The 22,264-nt window shown below is 47.9% G+C and overlaps 1 protein-coding gene and 1 gene segment (V, D, J or C); one reads left to right on the forward strand and one right to left on the reverse strand.

The window, feature by feature from the left end:
* Positions 1-748: 748 nt before the first annotated feature.
* LOC100484526 (putative DBH-like monooxygenase protein 2) lies at positions 749-9,852 on the reverse strand. Its single transcript, XM_002921669.4, has 13 exons — positions 8,739-9,852; positions 7,739-7,885; positions 7,067-7,228; positions 6,761-6,844; positions 5,797-5,964; positions 5,493-5,595; positions 5,138-5,304; positions 4,712-4,803; positions 4,389-4,485; positions 4,189-4,248; positions 2,932-3,062; positions 2,076-2,190; positions 749-1,765 (listed from the first exon to the last, which is right to left on the reverse strand). The coding sequence occupies exons 1-13, from the start codon at positions 9,111-9,113 to the stop codon at positions 1,523-1,525; spliced, it is 1,944 nt and encodes a 647-aa protein (XP_002921715.2). The 5' UTR covers positions 9,114-9,852; the 3' UTR covers positions 749-1,522.
* Positions 9,853-13,343: 3,491 nt separating this feature from the next.
* LOC105238671 lies at positions 13,344-15,569 on the forward strand. The segment is given in 3 exon segments: positions 13,344-13,528; positions 13,794-14,092; positions 15,345-15,569. Coding segments are annotated over 3 exon segments (579 nt in total).
* The last annotated feature ends 6,695 nt before the right edge of the window (positions 15,570-22,264 follow it).

Here is a 22,264-nt window from a genome sequence, read left to right on the forward strand (position 1 = left end):
CAGAATACTCAACAGTGAGCACACACAGTCCTCCGCTTCAGGTGAACTTAGTTTTTTCCATAATCACAAACTTTGAAAAACCACTTTAAGGGCAGCGAGTCCCTCTGCTCGCACATTACAAGGTCCAGGAGTGACCCCAGGCATTGAAAATATCCAGGACTGACTGCAGGAGCTTAATGTGAACACTGAAGATGTTACATAATATTTGAATGGAGCCTCCAGAATTCTCCAGAGGAAGTGATAATGGGCTCGTTATCTAGCATATACCTCTTCAGTCAGAGCTTGCTCTGCCAGGAAGCAGGGCTATAATGTTCAGTCAAGGCTTGGCCCCTCAAGCAGTGGTAAACAATTTACTGAGGCCAGATTCTTCGTTTCTAAGGGATTAAGATTCCTCTAAACACCTCAGGATAGTCAGAGAAGGGGTCCCTTCCAGAGCACATGAACAATGAACAAGGCAATTCATAAAGTAGTATGATGACTTTAAATCTCAAAGGACAGGGTGCTACACAGATTCTCAAGCTCAGAAAGCAGAAATGCCCCCCCCCAGAATCCCAGAACAGCTATTGCCAATGCACCTTTCCTTTCAACTGTGGCTGCAAATTGCAGCCTGACTGCACAAATGATGTGTGTCTATTCCCGGCTCTGTCCATGTGATCTTCTTGACATGACCTGGGCTCAGAGCTAAGGACTGCTCCCTCCACCTTGGCCTTGACCCATTTTCAGAGCCCAATTCAGCCTGCCTGGCCAGTTAGGCTTTTGAACCCCTAGTGACCTGAGTGTTGAGAATGTGACACTTGGTGGGATAAATAAAGATCATCTGATAGTAGAGGCACAGGTGAGAAGAGCAAGGACTGCATTTGATGTTGCCTTTTGGGCAACTGGGTCCTCAAATACCCTCTGGATGCCTTATACTGAGCCATCCAAGAGACCTCCCAGCTTCCTTTCCTGGACCATAGGCTCAAAGGAAGAAGATGGCAACAGGAAGCGAGTAAAGTTCTATTTAATCTCATGTCCTGAGCTTTGTCCTTATAAACACAGCCTCCCTCTTTACTACAAATCATACACGTAGCTTGCTGCCTCTGCCTCACAGGGAGGGTTGGGCAAAAAATACCATAAGGAAAGAGAACCAGGAGCCCCCTTTTAGGGTCAGCATGGGCAAGGGAGGGTTTGGAGGGCTCTCCCTCTGCATGCAAGCCCCCACTTCCCCAGCTGGCATCCCCTTAGGTAAGCTGGAGCACCAGACTTCTCAGAGAGTAGTCCAGCCTTGAATCCAGATTTTGTCAGAAAATATGTGGTCCCATCAGTGTTTCTAAAGTTTGAAAGGCTGAATTGCATCCCTCATCCTGGAAAGCCTTTATGGAATAGGTGCAGTCCCCAGGCCTGCAATGTCATGGCCTGGGTCATGGGAAGGGGCACAGATGGGGGACTTCGGGGAGCCCAAGCAGAGGGGAGTTTCTGCATTTGATAATAAGGGGAAGGCTGAGCAGAGAGGAATCTGAGTATTTGAAATGAGGAGACAGTATCAGACTCCAACCCGCAGGGTAGCAAGGAGCCAAGAAAGAACCCCCTGCCCAAACAAGAGGGCAGCCAAAGGGAGGCACCTCAGGGTAGCAGTGCTAGAGCCTGAGAGGGCTACTGGTGCAGCCCTGAAGCCTGCAGGGGTTTGGTCCTGGGGCTCCACTTTGCCTCCAGAGGACTCCAAGCAGGGTCCCCGTGTAGCTGGGATGATTTCCGGAATCCAGCCTGTCGTGTTTTCCACCAATTCCTGCAGCAAAAGGCAAATGGGAGAAAATGGGTAAAGGCAGAAGCCTCCCCCACTCATTTCCTTTCTTTGGCTCTCACATGCCAATCCCCAGTCCTTGCAGCCTCACAAACTATCTGGGAGACCCCCACCACTCCACAGTCCAGAGCAGCATCAGCCCACCTTTCTGCTTCCCAGCCCCTCCTTCCCTGACCCAGTGTTCCTGCCTTTGTCATTCACCTGCTTCCTCCTTTCTTTTCCGGGCTTGGCCCAACACCATCCCACACCCTGCCATCTCCAACCTTGACAGGGTGCTGTCTCCTGGGACACTCACATCAATGGTTTTTATTATCACCATCTGCTGGGCCTCCTTGCAGGCTTTCTCAGCCTTCTTAATGTTCTCTGGGGTCCACTCAACATTGTTCATGGCCATCATGCCCTCCATGGAGCTGCCATGGGCAGGGGGAACACACAATAGGTTAGGGTCAACTTAAAGCTTTCGCAAAATGCCTTCACATTTGTTAGTATCATTTCCACATCAGCATAAGCTGAAAGGAATGCCTCTCAACTCAATAAGACAACCATGAATTTGGTAGAAGGAGAATTAGCAAAACTCACAGATGAGAATTTTTTAAAGTGAAGAAGAGAAACTCCTGACTCTTTAAAGAAGTGGTTCTTAATCTGGGAGCAATGAAGTCCAAGAAGTTGGATAGAGTGACTTCAGGGAACCTGTAAAGGCCTTGAAATTGTACGTGGAATGGGTGTGTCTGCACAACGTGCATTTTCCTCGGAAAGGAGTTTCAGGGAATCTCAGAGACATCGAATCCCAGAGACAACTCTCACCCCTAAATAATTAAGGGTCATTACTTAAAAGTAAACAGTCTTTGATTGAGTCAGGTAGCACATGAGAAAAAGGCAGACAGAGAATTTGTGCATAAAATTCTTATCCGCTTTCCTGAATGACCTCATTGATATGTGAGAAAAACCCTATTCTGTCTTATGTCAGAGCTTTGAGAGTCAGGCACTGACAGAAGCAGGGGTTAGGAGGGCAGGTGCCAACCAGGCAGCCCACTGAGGAATCCTGCCTCACTAGTGCAGGGGGTAGTAGGTGTCTTCCTTTTTCTCCTTCTCCAGTCTTCCCCAAGACCCCTCTCACACACTTGAAAGTCTTATCTTCCAGGATGACTCACTCTGATACCTCCTCCCCAAGCTCCTGGGCCACGTGGATGATGTCAGGGTACCCCATGCAGCTGGAGATGTTGTTTCGGGGATAGTAGAAGAGGAAGATGAGGCACATCTCATTAATGGTGCTGGGACCGCCCTGGGGAAGAAGAGAGAGACAGAGATGGAACACAAAGTCACAAAGACAAGCAGAGAGAGGGGAACAAGGTAGGCAGAAAATAGTGTAAGTGGTCACTCTACCAATGATGCTGTTTTCCTTTTCCCTTAACCTACAACCAGCTGAATGAATGTTCATCGGCTTCTTACCCACACTTTTCTTTCTCCTCCTCTCCTTCCAGTTGGTGGACAATCACTGATATTATTTCCAAAGAAATAATATCTGCCCTGTCCTCTACATTTCCATGGCCGCTGCTCTGGTTTGAGAAGATAAGATAGTTGAGAAGATGAGAGAAGATATTGAGTTTCCTGAAAAAGCCACTCCCTTTTGAACTTCTCCAGGATTCCTCATCTCTACATGTCTAAAGCTGGACCTATTCAAATATGTCACATGTTCAGTTCACCATAGTAGGGCCTTATGGTTTTTCCCTGTGAATTCCCTTGGGAATTATCCCCATTTGTCTCTTATAGTATCTATCTACCTCATGTAATAATAATAATACATATGGCTGTAGTTTCTTCCTCAATAGCATGCAACCCCTTTGGGATCCTATAAGCACTGACCCACTCTTGACACACAAAAGGTGTGGGGTTCCTTGTGACCGTAACAGCAACAGCTAACTCTCATTGAGCATCTACTATAAGCCAGGCAATGATCTAGAGGTTTTACATAGCTTAATCCACTCTTACAACAATTTTGTGAGGTACTATTATTAGTTCCTGTATGAATTAGGAAACTGAGGCACAAAGAGATTGAATAACTTGTCTAAGGTTAGAAAGCTAATGATTGTGTTGACATTCAAAACCAGGCATGGAGACCAAGAGTCCATGCTCTGGGTCACTATAACATGCTGTCTGCCCATTGTCTAAGTGGGTCGTCGACAGAGAAAGGAGGGAATCCTTGAACCCATCTTATAATCGCGGGGATGTGAGAGCATGAAAAGCCCCATGTGAGTGGATAATACCGTTGGAGGGAGAAAAGGGCTTCAGCTGGAATAATCAGGGTCACTCTATAGTCAAGGTCAGGGATGGACTCTATAGTCAAGGTCAGGGATGGGCTCTATTCAGAGGCCATTGTGCTTGACCATGGTGGGAAGGGAGGTACTTACAAAAGTCAAGGAGTCCCGGTCCAGTGTCTGGTAGTGACATTCCACCAGCAACTCATCTCCCTATTCAGAGTGAAACATGAAGGCTGAAAGTAAGACACAGAAGGACTGGTACAGCCTTAGAACTCTCTTGGCGAACAGTGATGACCTCTGATCCTGCCTCCCCACCCCGACTCCAGTCATGCCTCCCCGCAGGCTCCTACCGGTTTGATCTCTGCTCGATAAGGTAAATCTCGAGTCTCCTGCAGATTGAAGTCATAGGAATCATCTTTGCAGATTGTTCGGAGTTGTGCTCCGTTTCTAGAGGGAATGAAGCAGTGTATGGGCTCTTGCTGGGGGGACAGGTTGCCCATAGAACAGAAAAGCTCCTCCTTCCACAGTCTTATTCCAACACCTCTACTCCAGGGATAGTTCTAGCTCCCTCTACTCCCAACCAAGCATAACCTTTTGCTGTAGGATAAATAGCTATCCTCAAATTTGTTCCCACATGCAGGTGGGAAAGCTTCAAGACCATGTCTTCCCTTACCTGTATTGCACGGCCTGCAGAGCACGGCCAGCCAGGTGGGTGTGGAGCAGGTAGCCATATACCTGTATGTCAGGCACTGGGGCCCCATTCATCTGTGATGGGGAGGAGACACATCTGGTTTGCTAAGAACTCTCATCCTGTCCTGTTTCTTGATTTGCCTCCCTTAATATTTGACACCTTCCTCACATGACCGACAGGAGCCCCTTTCGTTCTTACTGGGCCCTCCTGGACCCTCTCCTGCCCCACCCTCCAGTCCCCACCCCCAACTCCTTCCTTCCTTTGCATGATCCAGGTTAGTTGTTTTCCTGGGCACCAGGGTGTAGTTATTCTCCAAGTCCCAGGCTCAGGGTGTGTGTGCTTAGGGACCAGCCCAAATCTGTGCTGGGAAACAAGGAACCTCAAGGAGGATGTGCCTCCCAGCTTCACCTCCTCAAACTTCTCTGTCTTACACAGCCCATAGGACAGGAAGGACTCCGCGCCTGGGGGTATGAAGTGGATGGGGAAAGTGAAGAAGCCCAGCTGGAGGACCCCCATGTCGTATTTGCGCAGCCGTGCGGTGTAGTATAATCTGATGCCTGAGGAGTCATACACGCCTGGTGCAGAACGGAACAACGACAGAATGCAAGAGACCTGGTCACAATGTGAGAACAAGAGGCCCAGGAAAGCTGGGACAGGGCTGTGATGAAAACGAGCCAGCATGCATCCCACGGCACCTTCCCAACACCTAAAGGTATCAGCAAGCTGCACCAGTTCTCCCTCCATAAGTACTCTAGATGCTCACCGGGAAGGTTGTGAAAATTGCTGTAATGAATCTCCAGTCGGATCCACTGCGGGTCTAAGGGGGTCCCAAGAGAGACACCCACATCATCTGGAAACTGGTAACTCTGTTGGATGGAGGAAGATTTGGCAGCAAGAAGAGCCAGGTGCTAGGTGCAGGGACCGGGAACTGCCCGTGTTTACTGGCCCTCATCCCAGACCTCCCCGTCTCCTGGTCTGCCATCAGTCAGTCCATCAATCCCAGTCACCTGACAACATGCACACACACACCCCCGCCAGCCACCTAGGTCCCTCATCACAGGACTCACTGTGCCCCCGACAGCCCAGCCCACGATGACCTGCGAGCAGAGGGAGAAGGCAGGGTCAGCCCCATAGCAGTCACTGATGCCCGTGGGGAGAACACTGGCATTGCCACAGGCATACACCAGGATGTGATGCACCATCGTCTCGTTGTGCTCAAGCAGCTTTGGCTCAAACTGGGTGAGAGAAGGAGGCAGATCATGGTCAAGATCATCTATGTCAAGTCCTATTCCCCCCATCCCTTTTCCCCAAATAAATCTACACCCATTCCCTACTTCTCTGTCTCTTTCTTTTCTATTTGTTCTCTGTTTTTCTTCCCCAACCCATCACTTACCCCTGCTTTGTCTGACTTCTCCCTCAGCCCCCATCCTTTTAAACTCCTCCCCTGAGTGCACAACATACTAAATCTAGCCGAGAATATCCCCAAGACTTCTGACTTTCCCTTAATAACCTCACCAGTCCACTATATCTGAGCACATGCCTTGTTGGATTCTCCTCTAAAGGGAAAAAAAATGGCTCCCACACATTTGCTGGTTTTTATAAGATCAAAATTTGAAATAACTCAACTGTGAAATCAGGTGACCACATTGGAGTTCCCTCTAGCCAGACTTCACTGACCTGACAGCCCTGGGCCCTGTCCCCCCCAGCCTGAACTTCCTCCTTGGCCATGAGCACAATTCTGGGTCCAAGGTGAGGCTTATACTTTGCTCTTTGGAAACACTTAACTAATTGATGACCTTCATCAAAATCTCTGCTGCACTGTGGGGCTCGGAGAGAACAGTGCTGGGAGTTATAGCTCTGGGCTCAAGAAAGCATGAAACTACCACCCCCACCAAATCTGACCTGGCCCAAATGTTCTCCCAGCTACTTCTCTCCGGCTTCCTTTCAGCAGTTCTCCCAACACCATCCCTTCCGAGTTGACTGCGCCCACTGCCCTGCTCAACTGCCTTAGCAATGTCTGGTTCACTGTACCTTGAAGATGTGATGCTTCCTGCTAACGATGGGGAGAGGGAGGAAGGTGCAGGCATACGTGGTGTCATCCTCTGGAATGAGGAACTGGAGAAGGACACACAGAGGCTGAGCTGGGTTGGAAACGAGGCTCTTAGAGAAGCCAGGGAAGGGACAGACCAGCTTGGTGGTTCTCAGGGTACTACGGGAAGTCACAGTAACCTCCATTCAAGGAACGTACTGAGTATCAGGTGCAAGAGGAGGGTCTAGATCAAGTGGGAAGATGGCAAGGAGGTTTGGAGGTGGCTGGGTGGGGCGGAGGACGCTTACATCGGTAATCTCCAAGTCATGGATGATGGTATCCTCAGGGACATCAAGGTCGTCAGGATGGACTACTTGTAGCAGGAAGATGGACTTGACAAATGTACGGTCCTGATCCAGCTTCAGAGTGTCGTCCTGGCCGTAAGTGGCCAGCACCCTTATGGTGTCGCTCTGAGGGTGTCATGGGCATTGAGGTGCTGCTGCCCGTGAGCAGCACTTTGCACACACCCACACCCAAGGACTGACACAAATCACTTGCTCACGTCTACACAGTGGAATGGAAAGAGCTTCTGACTGGGGGTCAGAACTAGTCGTGTTCTAGTTCTACCTCAGGGAACAACTTGCTGGAAATATTGAGCAAGTCACATTCCCTCTCAATGCCTGTGTCCATATTTGGGAAATGACACTAAAGTTCAGTGAAATCAGGCAAGGTTCTTGGAGAGGGGAACCAGGGGAGGGTAGGTTGGGTGCTTAATCCATGGCAAATCACTCTGTAGAGGGCTTATGGATTTGGAGAGGGGCACAACTGGGGCAGTGCCTGGAAAGGTGAAGAGGGACAGAACCCCTGGGAGCTGTGACCGCTGCCTGAGATAAATTCACATTCTAGATCGGGGGTGACTCCACATCCCCAAAAGGAAAAGCTGCTTACAATTGAATGTTTTCCTCTCCTTACTGTCTTACCGTAATGTCTTGGTCGTGAGGGTCACAGGAGCGGAAGGGCCTGGAGAAGCGCATGGTGGTGTAGACAGCATCTTCCGTCAGCCCCTGCAGCTCAGCATCCTGGCTCCCGTCCTCCTCCAGGGTGTCTTCATCCACCAGGTGTTGGTCCTGGGGTCCAGAGAAGGTCAAAGAGTAAGGACAAGAAACCCCAGTGGTCATGACTTTGGAGGAGCTTGTGTCCCTTTAGCAACCCCAAGGTACTAAATTTGCAGAATCCAGGTCCTTTACTTTGTAGTTTGCTCTTGGGACGGACAGTGTCTGATGGGGTTTCACCACTTGACCTTGATTTACTGCTCGCGTCCAAATCCCAAGTCCATAAATCCTAGTGTTCCTGCATCTCCAGCTCTTGAAAGCTCACTTACTCTCTGAACTCTCTATGCTATCTGTCTTCTCTTGTGGCTCATAACATTGACACTTCCCCATATAAATGCAGTTCTGATGGGTGAGATTGGGAGAGATGGGTGAGCTGCTTCTTCATCTGTAAAATGGGGTAGTAATTGTCCACGTCATAGTGCGGCTGTGAGGTTGAACATGCAAAGATTTTGGAACAATGCCTGGTTGATCAAAAATACATAACAATTTTAAGCTACTATTATTATAGCTGCTGCTGTGGTTATTAGAACATTTTATGTTGTGGTCCACCTGACTGAGCTTAATGGAAATAATGGCTGAAGACTGGCTGTTATATAGCATTGACTCTCTCCCATTGTCCTGCATTTAGCGGTGCAGGACTCTTTCAGTCCAGTGGTTCCATTCCTTAGCACCTCTAAGACCATGCAGTCTGGAAGACCTAGTTTGAAACTCTCCAATGGACCGTTTCTGTAGAGAGGTCAGCAGTCAGCTGGTGTTCTGGGCATGCGCCTGGATAAGTTTGGAAAATGTGGATCCTTCCTGGACTCAGAGCCATGCTCAACCCAGCAAGAGACCTTCATCCTTGGAAGGGAGTCACCCTCAGACTTACCGAGAAATAGATGTTGCCGTCAGGCAGGACTCCTCCAACAACCAGATCACTCCCTGCTCTGGTGTAGCGACTTGTGACACCCAAGCCCACCCAGCCAGTTGTCCGGACCTGCAGCTCAAAAGTGATGATCTCAGTCTCAAGGTCAAAGTCCCAGCGCAGGAAAATGACATTGGAAGGATCTAGGAACCTGGAATAACGCAGGCGAGATGTGGGGCCAAGGCATTTGCCTTGGGAGGGGACCGCCAGGGCCATAAGTAGGAAAAGCCTGAAGAGAAGGGCACAGGTCATGGCTCCTGGGGTCTGGAGCATCTCTCCTATGGATGGCGACTCAAGAAGTATGGATTTATATGTGCCTCTACCTGTGCCAGGCACCATGCCATGGGGGAGGGACAGACCGGGGCTCTTCTGAGCTGATTATCCTCCGGATTCCGAGTGGTGCCGCTTACATAACTCTGAAGGTGTGAGGTGCCCAGAGGGTGCAAAGCAGACTGCTCTTGCCCTGGAGCAGGGACCTGACCTGACATTCCCAGGAGCAGGTCGTTTAGACTCTTCCACCCCAACCTCATGCCAGAGTCTTCCCTGGGGGTTTGGTTTTTCCCTGCTTTCCCTTCCTTGTCTCTATTTCTCTCTCTCCCTTTCTGCACCCCCATCCCTGTATCCTTGGGTGTCCTTACTGAGCGCTATGCTCTCTGGCACCTGCCCCCTGCCCCACCCCAGTTTTTATGGGCATTTTCTGTATCTGGAACTGGGGCATAGCAGGGGGTGGGGGCAAGACTGATGACATGCAGCAGAGGAAGGAGAGAAGTTTCTGAGGGTGCGTCTGGGAAAGGCTATGATTTCCATCTCCTGGAGGAGTCTTTGCTAGTAATCCCTGGAAGGACACACAGAGGTGAAGGAACCATAATCAGCTTTCCAGATGGGCAAGTCTGGGTCAGCCTTAAGTTTCTGCACATTCCTGGGGAGCAGCGAGGAGGAGGAGGAGGGGAGGGGAAGAAGAGGGAGAAAATGGGAGATAAATGTAAACTGGCCCTCGGGCGGCTTGGTGCTCTACCCTTCCTTCCATGAATTGCCTGCCAGAGAAGTCACATTTAGTGACTCTCGCTCCACTGGGGGCTTGGCCCAGGGTCCCTACTGACAAGTGCTTTGGTATTCAAACCATAAAAGCACAGAAAGAATGTTAGAATATTAGAACATGAGAGTGGAAAGGAATTTTACCCACTTAACTTTTGGATGAGGAAAGGAAAATACCAGGAGGTAACAAGAGTAGTGCCTGATGCCCCGTGCAGTCAGGGGCCGAGCTAACACCAGCACACAGGGGCCCTGCCCCCAGGCCACTGCTCTTTCCATTATTTCCTTAGGTTACAGACACCCAACGGGCGCCCAGCCACCCACAGTGTCTTTCCACCACAGCTTGCCCTGGTGGAGGGAATTGTCATCTGCTGACTGCTTCTTAGGGAGGGGACCCACATCCCACTCTATGCCTGGCATTTTTTTCTGTCCAGGCTCCGACATAGCTGAGCCAAAGCTGGAAATCACCTCACTGACCCCCAGTGTCCTCTCTCCATCAGACAATGAAGAGGCTCTGAGAAATTAACAAGGACATGTGCCAGCAGGCACCCCCAGCACAGAAACTGGACCACACATCCCACAGGAATTCAGCTCAAACCATGGTGGACAGGAGCTAGAGCGTCTGTTTAGGCCTCATTCAGGGCATGCATACTCTTTTCATTATCTATTGAGCTCATCAAAGCTGGTAAGTACCAGCCGATGTTGTTGGCAGCTGCCGTGAGCACCTGAGTAGGAATCGGGGTGCAGTGGGAGAAAAAAAACCCCATCTCCCAAGGCAGCAACCATAATGCCAACTCTGGGCATGGGAGCGGGGAGGTTGCTAAGCAGCCATCTGGAAGGAAGAGGCTTACCTTGGCCCAGGATGGGAGAAGGGCCAAGACCCGAGGAGGAGCCTGGGGAGGCACTGACCTTGAGGAGCAGAAATCCAGGGAGGAGATAACAGGAGTGTCAGAGACACTCCGATCCCAATCGCATTTGGGGATTAAGGCTAAGGGAGGGGGCGGCAGGGAGACAGGTCAGCCAGCCCTGTAAACCAAGATGGGGCCAGGATCCCTTATCCTGAAATCTGTCTACCTGCCAGTGGGCCCGCCTGAGGGAGGGAGCTGGGAGTCAGTGCCTGCAGCCTCAGGGGTTTCTGCTCCTGGGCTCCCTCTGGCGGCCTACTGGGCTGTTCTCTCCCTGTTCACCTTTTCCCCCAAGTTCTGGTTTGCTCCCTGCTCCCAGCCCTCTTCCCTTGCGTTGTTGTCTGCTCCCCAGAGCCACTCTCTCCACAGTAAACTCAGAATGCAATGCACGTGGCTTGCTAGGTGAGGACACCTCTGTGTTGGCACGTATATATTTCTGGTGTTCAAGATGTGTGATTTGGGCAATGCTTCCCAGAGCATCCTCCCCTGTCCTCTCTGGAGCGAAGAGGTTGGGAATAGGCAAGAGAGCAAAAGCCAAAAGAGAAGCCGCACATGTTACTTAGAATGAGGGCGATGGACATTTTGTGCACAATTAGATTATGCACATTTGAAATCGTCTGATATAGAAAATATTAACAAACCCACTTTATATGCAAAATTGTACATAATGAAAATGAGTGTTTTTTTTTAAATCCAGAACCACAAGATTTCAAAGTTATCAAGCCCGCTGAGTTAGAAATTGTATTATGTTGTCAGCACAGGGCATCAGTAACTGTTACTCTTTGCCAGACTCATGTGGGCCATATTGTTTAAGTATTTATATGTCAGCAGATTAACAAAAACATTGACTCTAGGAGGTGCAAGCCCCAAAACGCCAGGCCACAGCTGTTCCCTGGTGTGTGGGCTCCCCCGGGTGATGGGTCTGTGTTCTCCCCTTGCTCCAGTTCCCTTCTTCCTTCATCAAGGGTCTGTGAAGGCACAGACACCTCTCCGGGAGCACAGACACCTTACCGGGAGCACAGACTTGAATACAGTGCAATCCCAGGGCTTGAAATAGTATGTGTCCCATGGTTTTGTCTGTAAAATGCTGAGGGTGAAGAGAGGGTCTTTTTTTCTTTTTGAGATTTATTTATTTATTTTAAAGAGAGAGAGAACACAGGTGGGAGGGGCAGAGAGAGAGGGAGAGAGAATCTCAAGCAGACTCCATGCTGAGCGAGGAACCTGAAGTGGGGCTTGACCCCAGGGCCCTGGGGTCGTAACCTGAGCCAAGACCAAGAGTCAGGCAGTTAACTGACTGAGACACACAGGCACCCTGAGAGCTATTTTCCCAGATTATTGGTTTCCAAACTTTCTGAAAAACGAGGCCTATTGCCAATGTTAGAAAGTTATGAGAACTTGCGATTTTCATCTCAGCTGATGACTAAGAGAGAGACAAAGGGAGGTAAATCCTGCCATAAATTCCGTCATATGTAAATTGAATTGGCAATTTACCATCGACGTGACAGATGTCAACTCACTAAGTACTCCTCCTGCGCCAAACTCTATTCCAAGAATTTTTTTGTGTATGAATCTATTTACTCCTACGAAATCACTCTCATTATTATCTTCATCTTCGAGATGGATAAACTGAGTCCCAAGGTCACAGCGCTAAGTAGTGCCAGCACTGGGCGTTGGCAAGAAAATGTAACCGAAAATCAAAGCTCCTCCCAACTCAGGAAATCTCTCCCCAGAAGTAGAAAAGAAAGAAAGCAGTCTTATTATTGAATAAGCATTAAATCATGTACATCCCAGGCATCTTGTTAAGATATTGCCAAGACAGGCAGGTCTTTTATGTAAGCCATCAGACACAACTCATTGCATACACGTTCTCGAGATAAGTGATAACCAGTCCTCAGATCAGAGGCTGGAGAGGACATCCTGGAGTCACTTGCTAACTGGGGGGGGGTCCATCCGGGTTTAGCCACAGGGCAAATAATCTTGCCATATCTTTATGACAGGGCATCATTTTGCAACTTGGTGTGAGGCGTGTGCTCTAAATCAAGGTACAGGCTCGTTTTGATGTTTGTATTTCAAAGAGATGATTGCAGGTCCTGGAGAAAAACATTTCTGGGTGATTTACATATATTTCAAAGAAAGAGAGAAAACTTAAAATTACAAGTTTTCTAGAGTAAATGCACTAAGAAAATGGGCAGGAGGTAAGCCTCTTCCCTTACTTTCAACAGGGAAAATTAAGTCTCTTATGTTTAATTCATTAGTTGCCCTTACAGAGGAGAACATGGGAATTGGAAATGAGAGCCCATTGTCTACTGCCCAGCCTGTGGCCTGTGTGTGTGTGTGTGTGTGTGTGTGTGTGAAGCATACAGGGGAGAGAGGCCTTTGCTCAATTTACCAGCCTGCTTGCTTACATTGAGATGTTTGAATCCCTTGCAAAGATTTGAGGTGCAGATTCAGAACCACTACTGTCTATGTCAGGTGTTCGGAATCCCTGGGACACAGTTGAGAGGGTGCAGGCCACGTACCTTCACTAAAGCACTCAGTGAAGGTGGAGAGTGTGTGCCTGCCTGCGTGAGGGCTGTTGGCACACAGGAAACAGGAAACCTCAGTGAGAAAATGAGATAAAATAGTGTGTTTCCCGAAAAAGCCACTCCCTTTTGAGTTTTGGGCCTAGAGTGTCAGCTACTAATTGCCACCTTATAGACCTGGATCGTGTTCTCCTGGCCCTGACCCACTGCCTCGCTGGAGAAAGCCCGTGGGGCCAGGGAATGGGACTGTTGTCCATTCTGTGGGGCTGGGCACTCGTGGTTACCGTGAGTACAGGTCAGAGGCCAGGCAGCAAAAGCCCCTCCGTGGGTTGGGGGAGGGAACGAGGGACCAGGAGGCACAGAAAGTTTTGCTCGCTGATCCCAGCTTTGCTGAGATCCTCTCTGGCATAGAACCCCCACGAGAAAACATTGCTTCCATTCCCAGGAGTCTCCCATTGGCATTGTTCATGGGCTCCCCTCTTCGGGATTTGGCTGCAGCTGATTATTTGGGGAGTCACTGCTGCCCTCGAGACCTTTAGCCTGGCCTGACTGTATTTCAGATGCCACTGAAAGCTTGGTGGAGCAAAGGCCCAGGTGGGTGCTGGTAGCTCGTGGACAGACTACAACCCTGCACTGCGTCCTGCGGAATTCCCAGTACCCCTGGCTGAGCTGGTACCAACAGGACCTCCAGGGGCAATTGCAGGTGCTGGCCACGCTGCGGAATCCTGGGGATGAGGAGGTCGTATCCCGTCCGGGAGCAGATTACCGGGTCAGGCGGGTCAACAGCACGGAGCTGAGGCTGCATGTGACCAATGTGACCCAGGGCAGAACTCTTTACTGCACCTGCAGTACAGACACAGTGAGAGAGCCCCCTGGGAGGAGTGAATACAAACCATCCCGGGTTGCTAGCCACAGACCCAGCCTCCTCCTCCTCCACCCCTACAACTCTCCGCCCCCCCACATCCTCCCTTGTTGCCTCTCCTCTACAAGGGGACTCTTCCTTATGCTCCCCTGCCCAGCACAGGGCGGGTTAATCCACCGATTTAACCCCTGATGGGCTCTGTTGCAGACCTTGCTCTGCCACTTGGGAGCTTTGGGAAAGACTTCGTCTCCTTGAATCCTGGTTTCTGTGCCTGTAAAGTAGAGACGGTAACTCTACCCAGCGCCGAGGATCAAACGGCACGATTCTCCGCAGTGTGCCTGGGTAACAAGCATATGCGTTTTAAGACCAGTATCGACGCCCAGAGGGGTGCTGGAAAGAAACCTGGAGAAATTCTGAGAGCTCAGAAAGGAGGAAGAATGAGTATCTCAATGTGTAGCCCCTCACTCACACCCCTAGAATGAACACCCACTTTTTCAATTAGATCCCCATACTGGGTGCTCGCCACCACCTAAACGTCTCACCCCCCAATCTCAGGTTGATCTTTTTGAAAGTAAGATCCTCAGAGAGAGCCTGACCTAGAAAGGACTAGGGTCTGGATCCACAGTGAGGGCTCACCAAACATTGACTAAGCAGCCATGGTTCAGAACTGGGTCTGCCACCTGAGCGAGGCCATACCTGGAGTGAGGGTGGAACAGGGAGGCTCAGGTCCCAGGCGAACGGCCCAGAAGCAGCAAGGCAGGTGCACTGCGGGAGAGAGGCCCAGATCCTGGGAGCTCTGCGGAGATGGGAGGCCCGAAGGCGGCTGTGGCGGCACCACTCCGCTTCTCGCTAGGAGCAGCTCTAGCCCAGAGCGTGTGACCAGAGGGGCAGGTAACTGGGGAGCAAGGTGGGCGTGAACGAAAAGACATTTCAACGCTAGGTCTCTGATGGCAGTCTGGGTGGCTGCGGCCCAAAGCTGCAGGCAAGCACGCTTTACGCAGGGCTTGTGGGGAGGGAGGAATTTTGTCCACCAGGGGGCACCATCTGCCCATAGTTCTCTGTGATCTGCTCAGGGTCTGGCATGGATCACAGGTGTGAGTCTTCCCTCACCGTCCCCCTGCCCCCACTCCGGTGTTGTGGTGAACACCTGCCCAGCTCTAGAGGACTACAACAATGATGGGAGCAGGTCTAGAGCCTGGCCAGAGTCCTGGAGACGTGGATACCTGTGTTCTCTCCTCCCTCCTGGAAGGGTACCTCTGATCCTCGGTCAGAGGCCACCGAGAGGCTGTTAAATACAAGGATGGTGGTGCAGGGAGGCCAGGACCACCTGCCTTTAAGGAAATCTGAGGCCCTCTGCTTGCAGCTTTCCGAACAACTACAGCCAAGCACCATCTCTCTGATGGGACCCCTTCAGCCTCTGTCGCTGGGAGCTCGGTGGCGACTTCCTAGATCCAATCATCTCATTGGACCATGACCTATGCCTTAATACCAGTGCCTCGACGCTTGATTCCTTGGTGCCTAAACTAGCCCTCTTAGACTGGTAGATGTTAGGGACCCAAACAATGCTTTTTGATTGGGTTATGTTATTCAACCGTCATTATTCCGATAGGAAATACCGGTCTTGTGACGTGGTCTCCTGTCTGCAGGCTGGGGTGAGGGATTTGTCCATGTCTTTGGCAAGTGTATTTAACCTCATTTTCTCATCCAGTACTTTCAAATGCCCAATTAGGCAAGTACCACCATTTGTGGCTTTTTATTTTTGTTTTTATTTTAATAAGGAAATGGATGCTTGACACCTGGGACAATTTGCCTGATGTCGCACAGCCAGCACTCAGGTCCGGGAATTCCGAGTCAGACCTGTGACTCTGAGTCAGCCTTGTTGCGTAATGAATGCATTGCCACTGCACTGAGGCAGGTGTGACACTCAGGCATCTCTGCCCCTTCCAGAAAGGCAGCGCCTGTCACGTTGCAGACGTTATTGGAGAGCACAGTGACGTCCCCACGCGACGTGGCAGCAGGTCAGAGAAGTGTGCTGCAAAGACACTCAGTACCCCACAGACTTGTCCTAGGGTTCAATGGGTCCAGATGGGAGTAGACGGAATTATACTAATGACATCTAATCATGTGGAGGGGAAGGTAATATATATTATGATGGTATAAATTGGATTCTGCTCTGTATCTCCGTAGTTTGGATTCATTTTAAGTTCGTGGACTTCCACGGCTGGCCAGTGAGTATAGTCACCTAAGGGAGCCATCTCTCTGTTCTCCTCTGTCTTAGTCATCCTCTCAGTTAATCAATATATGCATAAAATACCTGCTCCGTTTTCAGTATTTTACCAGATATGGTGTGAACTTTCAAGAAATAGGAGGCATGTTTCTTCTTTACCTCCTCCAAATTTTGCCCCTCTTCTTACCTTCCTTATTCCTTCATTTAGAAGGTCCTCAGAGAGCAGAAAGCATGAGCTCAAAGTTTCACTTGCAGCTCTGAAAGGCAGAGGAAGGAAGATGAGTGTCTTTGTTATGATTCAGATTCCTGAGCCCCGAGCAGAAACACAGTCCATATTTACAGCCCCTACGCCATCATTTAAGGGCCCCTGAGCAGGAGAGCAATTGTGGGGCTAATGTGAAGGTAGGGGCTTAGCTACAGGTGAGCTTGGGAAGAGAGAGTTCGTAATGGGTTAATAATTTTTAGAGCTTCGGGATCCATGTAAGTCCTTTGAGTTTAGACACACGTCTGTCCGTAGCACCCTGGTGGGCTTGTTAAGGATAAACTGGGATAAACTGCATGAACTGGGTTCCATAGACAGTGAATCCCAGCATGGATTAACAGTTAGCTAAACAGAAGAGAGAGCATAGAATACCAGAAAACTTTATGAAATAATATAATAGGATTGTGAATTTAAACTTATTTTTCTACTTTTGTGGGTTCTCCCCATTATATACAATGAGTGTTTAGGATTTCTGAAATCAGGGAAACACTTCAAAAACAAAGCAACCCAATCTGGCAGTCTCCTACCTAAGTGATACTGCAATGTACTTATCTTGAAGTTATAGTTTTAGACCTCTACCCAAATAAATACAATAACGTTGTCAAACTCCCTTTCCGCACATCTAAGGGCCTCTCCCGTACAGGCTGGGAAAGGGCACATATATTGGTAAATTCTATCAGAATGTTCTTTGCTCTCTGATATAATCTATTTATTGATTGATTGTGTATGTGGACATGAAAATAGTTTCCATCCTAACTGAAGAAAGATAAACTCAGATGTAAAGAAATGGCGACAGATTACCAGTAATCCATTGGCAAAGATTTAAGTGGGATTATCATACATTGAGTGCCTACTATGTACTAAATATTCTGCTCCATGCCTTACATAAATTATCCTATTTAGAAGAGTATTATTGGTCCCGTTTTAGAGATAAACTAAAATAAGATAGGTTAAATTCCTTAATGCCTGAGGACACACAGCTGGTAGTTGTGGAAGTTGGGGTTAAATACCAAATTGGATCCCAAAAGTGGGCTCTTTCAGCTGTGCTAAGCCCAAGATCATCCTTTTGGGGATCTAGAAATGAGATAAACTCATCCTGGAGGGGCAGATGGTGAAAATCAGAGTGGGGGGATAACAAACACTGGGGAGAGTCAGCTAAGCTGACAGGATCCAGATAGCAAAGCATATTGAAGTGAAGGTGGAAGGGAAGTCAGGCAGGTGGCCAGCAGAGGGGCACAGGCCAGGAAAACCAGCTCTAGGGCAGGCAGTCAGCAGCAGGCCTCCTATGGGTTTCCAGAAACATTTGGGAAGGGTCAGCCCAAGGCTTATAGGAGCTGGGGAATCAGACAAGCTTGTCAAGACAAAGACAGCATTAATGGAACTGGGATAAAAGGGGGGTAGGGGAAGTGGCTTCATTGCAGGAACAGAACAGAAGCCCAGTTACTAAAATTGGGCTATTTGAGTAGAAAAGTATAACAGCAAGTTTGGTTTGGTGACAAGGTAAACTTCTTTTAACCAAGGATAGCATTGGACCCATGTCTTGGGCTGCTATTGAAGATGGGGGTCTAGAGATTATAGGTGTGTCAACTAAATGGGTTTGGGGCTACAGAGAGCCAGGCAAAAGTAAGTTTGGATGCATGTTTTATAGTTGAAGCAAATCCTACAAGTGATTTACTAACACTTAATAATCTTTTAAAAACAAACCACCACCACCAACAACGAACAACAAATCACAGACTGGGAAAGAGAGACAATAAGGAACATTGGTTTGATTTTAAGTCAGAGTAGCTTCCAGAAACCCCAAAGTGAGATAATGAAGGTGCCTAGTACTGCTGAGTTTTCAAAGGGCCTGGGAGTGATGACCTCGGGGCTCCTTGCCAGTGTCAGGCCCTAGGCTTGCTTCTCTGATCCCCATCTTTAGCTTCCAGTGGGCAACTTGATTCTATACCAGTTGTTATAGCCAAAATGACTTCAAATCAAGGCTTTTTCTTCCATCCTGATTCCCTATTGAACAGAGCTAATTTTATGGTTTCTGAAATCCTCCTGTCCTTGAAATGAAGGCGCAGGAAAAGAATTACAAATTGTAAGAAGTCTTGAAATTCTCATCAGTGCGGTAGCTGGCATTAATTTCTGTGCACAAGCATAAGTTCTAGCCTAATCTCCACTTTGTTTTTGTTAAGATTCTGGCCTATCCATCCTCATTTAGCTTTTGGGATCACAGCTTTTCAGCCTTGGGAACAGTGGTTATAGGGGGTATCCCCTTACTCAATGGAACAACGCACTCTCCAAATCCTAACCTGTTATTATGATTTGAGGAAACTAGTGAATGACCCCCCCCCATTTTCTCCACATAAGTTCTGAACAAATTGACAGAGACAAAGGAGTAAGGCAGATGGGAAGGAATTTCTGGCAATGTTACTTATAGAGCTGATAGAGAATATGGCTTAGATACATGGCAACACGGAATTCCCAAGGCTGTAACTTAAAATTAGAAAGATTTATTCCATCATTCAGGACACTGAGTGGCAGATTCTACCATATTTCCTACTAAAAACATAAAGTGCACATAAAAAGCCTGCACAGAAGAACACTACAGGTGTCACACCTTCCCCCTCTTACAGTGGCCTTTGTCCCCCGCTAAAGGGCCTCTCAGATTTTAGTTTAACTTGTTTAAGGAATATAGACAAATGTCAAGTTATTAAGTTCATCTGCCTCTCTTACTCTTAAAATGAAAACAAACAAACAATATTATCTGATGTTTTGGGACCCTAAAGAGGATTCTTTCGGAACCCAGCACCCCAAAGAATGAACCTTGTTCTAACATTGAGTCCCCTTCCAGCCCATGCAAAGATGACCTGAGTCTATTTACTTGGTGACTTGGGCTCTAGGGAAAGAACATAGCTGAATTTTTTGAGATTCTTGTTCAGAATTGATACTAATTTGTAGTGTTGTGATGGTGGGGGAAGACTTATAATCAGTGTTCTCCTCTGATCAGAGTGGGGCTTATGAAAATTGAGGCATAATTGGATTTTTTTCCCTAAGTCTTCCCTAGAGTAATTCAATGGGACTCTGAAACCATCTAGAATTTATTTCCACAGTACTTATGTGCACTGGCAGGGGTGGAAGGGGTACATTTTTTTTTCCACAACGGGTAGAATTTCTACAATATCCCTCAGGCCTGTGAAGAAAACTTTTGTTGTAGAAAGGGCTAAGAGAAAGTTGATGGAACTTCCCCTTAGTAAATCTAAAACATCAGCACATTGCAGAGGCCAGTACTACAACACAGCCCTGAAATATGCTGGGTGATAATTTGTGTTATAATTTCATTTGGTTCTTCAGTTGGTCACGTCAGAAGAGTGGTGGGAATGACAGTGTTGAGAATCGCGTGGTAACTCCAATTATAGTTGCTGTTCCATATGTGGCTCTTTACTAGAGCAAATAAACACAGTCTTTCACACTCAGTATGCAACTATCCATCTGGAAAATGTATTTTTGTACATTGCATTGAGAAGCTCAGAATTAATTAGCTTTCATTTGTCAGGGACAACAGTACATTTTTACCTCCACGCTCAGGCAGTCATCATTGCTCTGCCCCTGAACCTGAATATAGTCTTGAAGGAACTTGACAGTCTCAAAGGGCACCATGCTCATCTGTGGTATTAATGATATCACGTTGGTAGGATGAGATAACAGGAGGTAGCAAGTTTCCTGGTGTCTTGGAAAGACAGATATGTGGTAGTGGGTAGGAGCTATTACCAGTGAACCTTGCGGGTGTATGTTGGATTAAAATGAGTGCATTGTTATTCTTGTGCTCCCTACTATGAAGAATGATATCTAAAGACGTCTACATTTTATAAGCAACATATATCTCATTAGGATATCATGCTCTGAACCATTTAATGAGCGATCTAGAAAGTTGTTAGTTTAGGAAGAGACTAAGGCAAAAAAGACTTTTCAGCCACCCCAGGTTGAAGTACAATTGACTCTGTTTCTTAGGTTTAAATTCTGTAGATCCAATGCTTCTAGAAGTATCTTTAGTGTACTAAATGAAGCTTAAGGCAAATCCTAATAAGAAAATCAAAATCAAGTTCCCAAAACATGGTAGCAAGGTCATGCTCCTTTTTCCTTTTTGGGAAATAGCTTCTGGTTTGCCACTGGGGTCTAGTGGAGGCTAAAAGGCTGACTCCTGATCACCAGTTGGCCATGAAACTTGCTCTGTCTAGGAGCAGCTACCTGGCTCTGTCATTGACTCGGATATGCTTAGCAACATTCCATCCTCAACTTACGGTGTAAATAGAACAGAGGTAACTTAGGCCCTCAAAGTCCAAATAAGTTGCACAAGCAATTGCTCTTGGAAATCTTTCCTTAAGCCACACTGTGACCTCAAAGAGGTTTCATGATAAACAATTCAGTGAGGGTGGAAAGACTTCACTGCTTGATTGCATGTCTACTACTGTGATAATAAAACCCCTCAGAGGGATGCCCTGAAGGAAAGAGAAGAAGGAGATTCTTCTCAATTAACACTTCTAGTAGTTTTCTTCCTTGAAGTTGAGGTCTATGTGAATTTCTTGGGCGTGGCTTATGGCTGCCTGACAGGCACTCAGAAGGAGGAATTAGCTGTTTGGGGAAAAATCATTTAGTAGGATTTTTCAGGGTGAGCTTAGAGCAGCAGAATATTGTGTCCCATGAGAATTCTCACCAAAATGCTTTCAATTCAGCAGACTTTAATAATGGGATAGATAAGTAGGTCTGTTCTAAAGTCCTGCTTCATTCTCTTGAGTGTTTTTAGTGACTCCATAAACAAAGAATGGTATCAAATGGAGCATATGTAGGGACTTTCTAAAAGTCTCACCTGGCTACTACCACTGCTGCAAATCCAGTGTGCCAGTGTCAGTGACCAATCTCAGCCCTGATACAGTCCTGATGTAATACTGTACCCCAGGCACCCCAGCAGCCCCTTTCAACATAGAGGAAATGGCTGTTGTCCTCACTGAAAATAACATAGTCTAGATTTGGATTTTCTATCCCTTGCCACCTTCCCAGCACCACCATCCTTGAATTAACTGAATGCCTTATGTACCCACAACAGAGGAATGTGTTCTCCAACCGAGGAAGTCACTGTACAGTGATAGGGGCGAGACAGTAGGCTGATGCCCATGGAATTCAATGAACTTGACATAGGCTTCATCACCTAGAATCAACTAGCCTTATAAGATACCAGGATGAACTATTGAAATCGTAGCACCATTTTAAGGTGGGAAGCATCTCCAGAGGGTGTGTTGCTCTCTTGCAGAAACCATCTGTTTCTCCCATAGTTTAAATGTCAGTTAATAACACACATGACGGTGAAGCTTTCACAGTTGCCTTTATAATCCATGCGCAAAGGGTTGCTTTTCAACACTGCAAGCTAGGCTTTACTGAGAGGGTTTCGAATCCTGGAGAGGACAAGATTTACTGCTGGAACTCTGCTTCCTGAGAGGAGTTCCCTTGTCCCCTAGCTGGACTGTCAATTTTCAACAATCCCCCTGTAGTGGCCACAGGCAAAACGCTCTAAAACTCAGTTTGGTTTCTGTGCCTTTGATCCTCAGTAACTATCAGTTAAAACTCACAGGTGGTAACTGAAGCTACTGCAGGGGTAAGGTGAAAAGAGAGGCAGAAAAATGCAAGAGTAACAGGTGGA

Source organism: Ailuropoda melanoleuca, chromosome 1 (assembly GCF_002007445.2).
Source record: "Ailuropoda melanoleuca isolate Jingjing chromosome 1, ASM200744v2, whole genome shotgun sequence".
Lineage (NCBI taxonomy): Eukaryota > Metazoa > Chordata > Mammalia > Carnivora > Ursidae > Ailuropoda > Ailuropoda melanoleuca.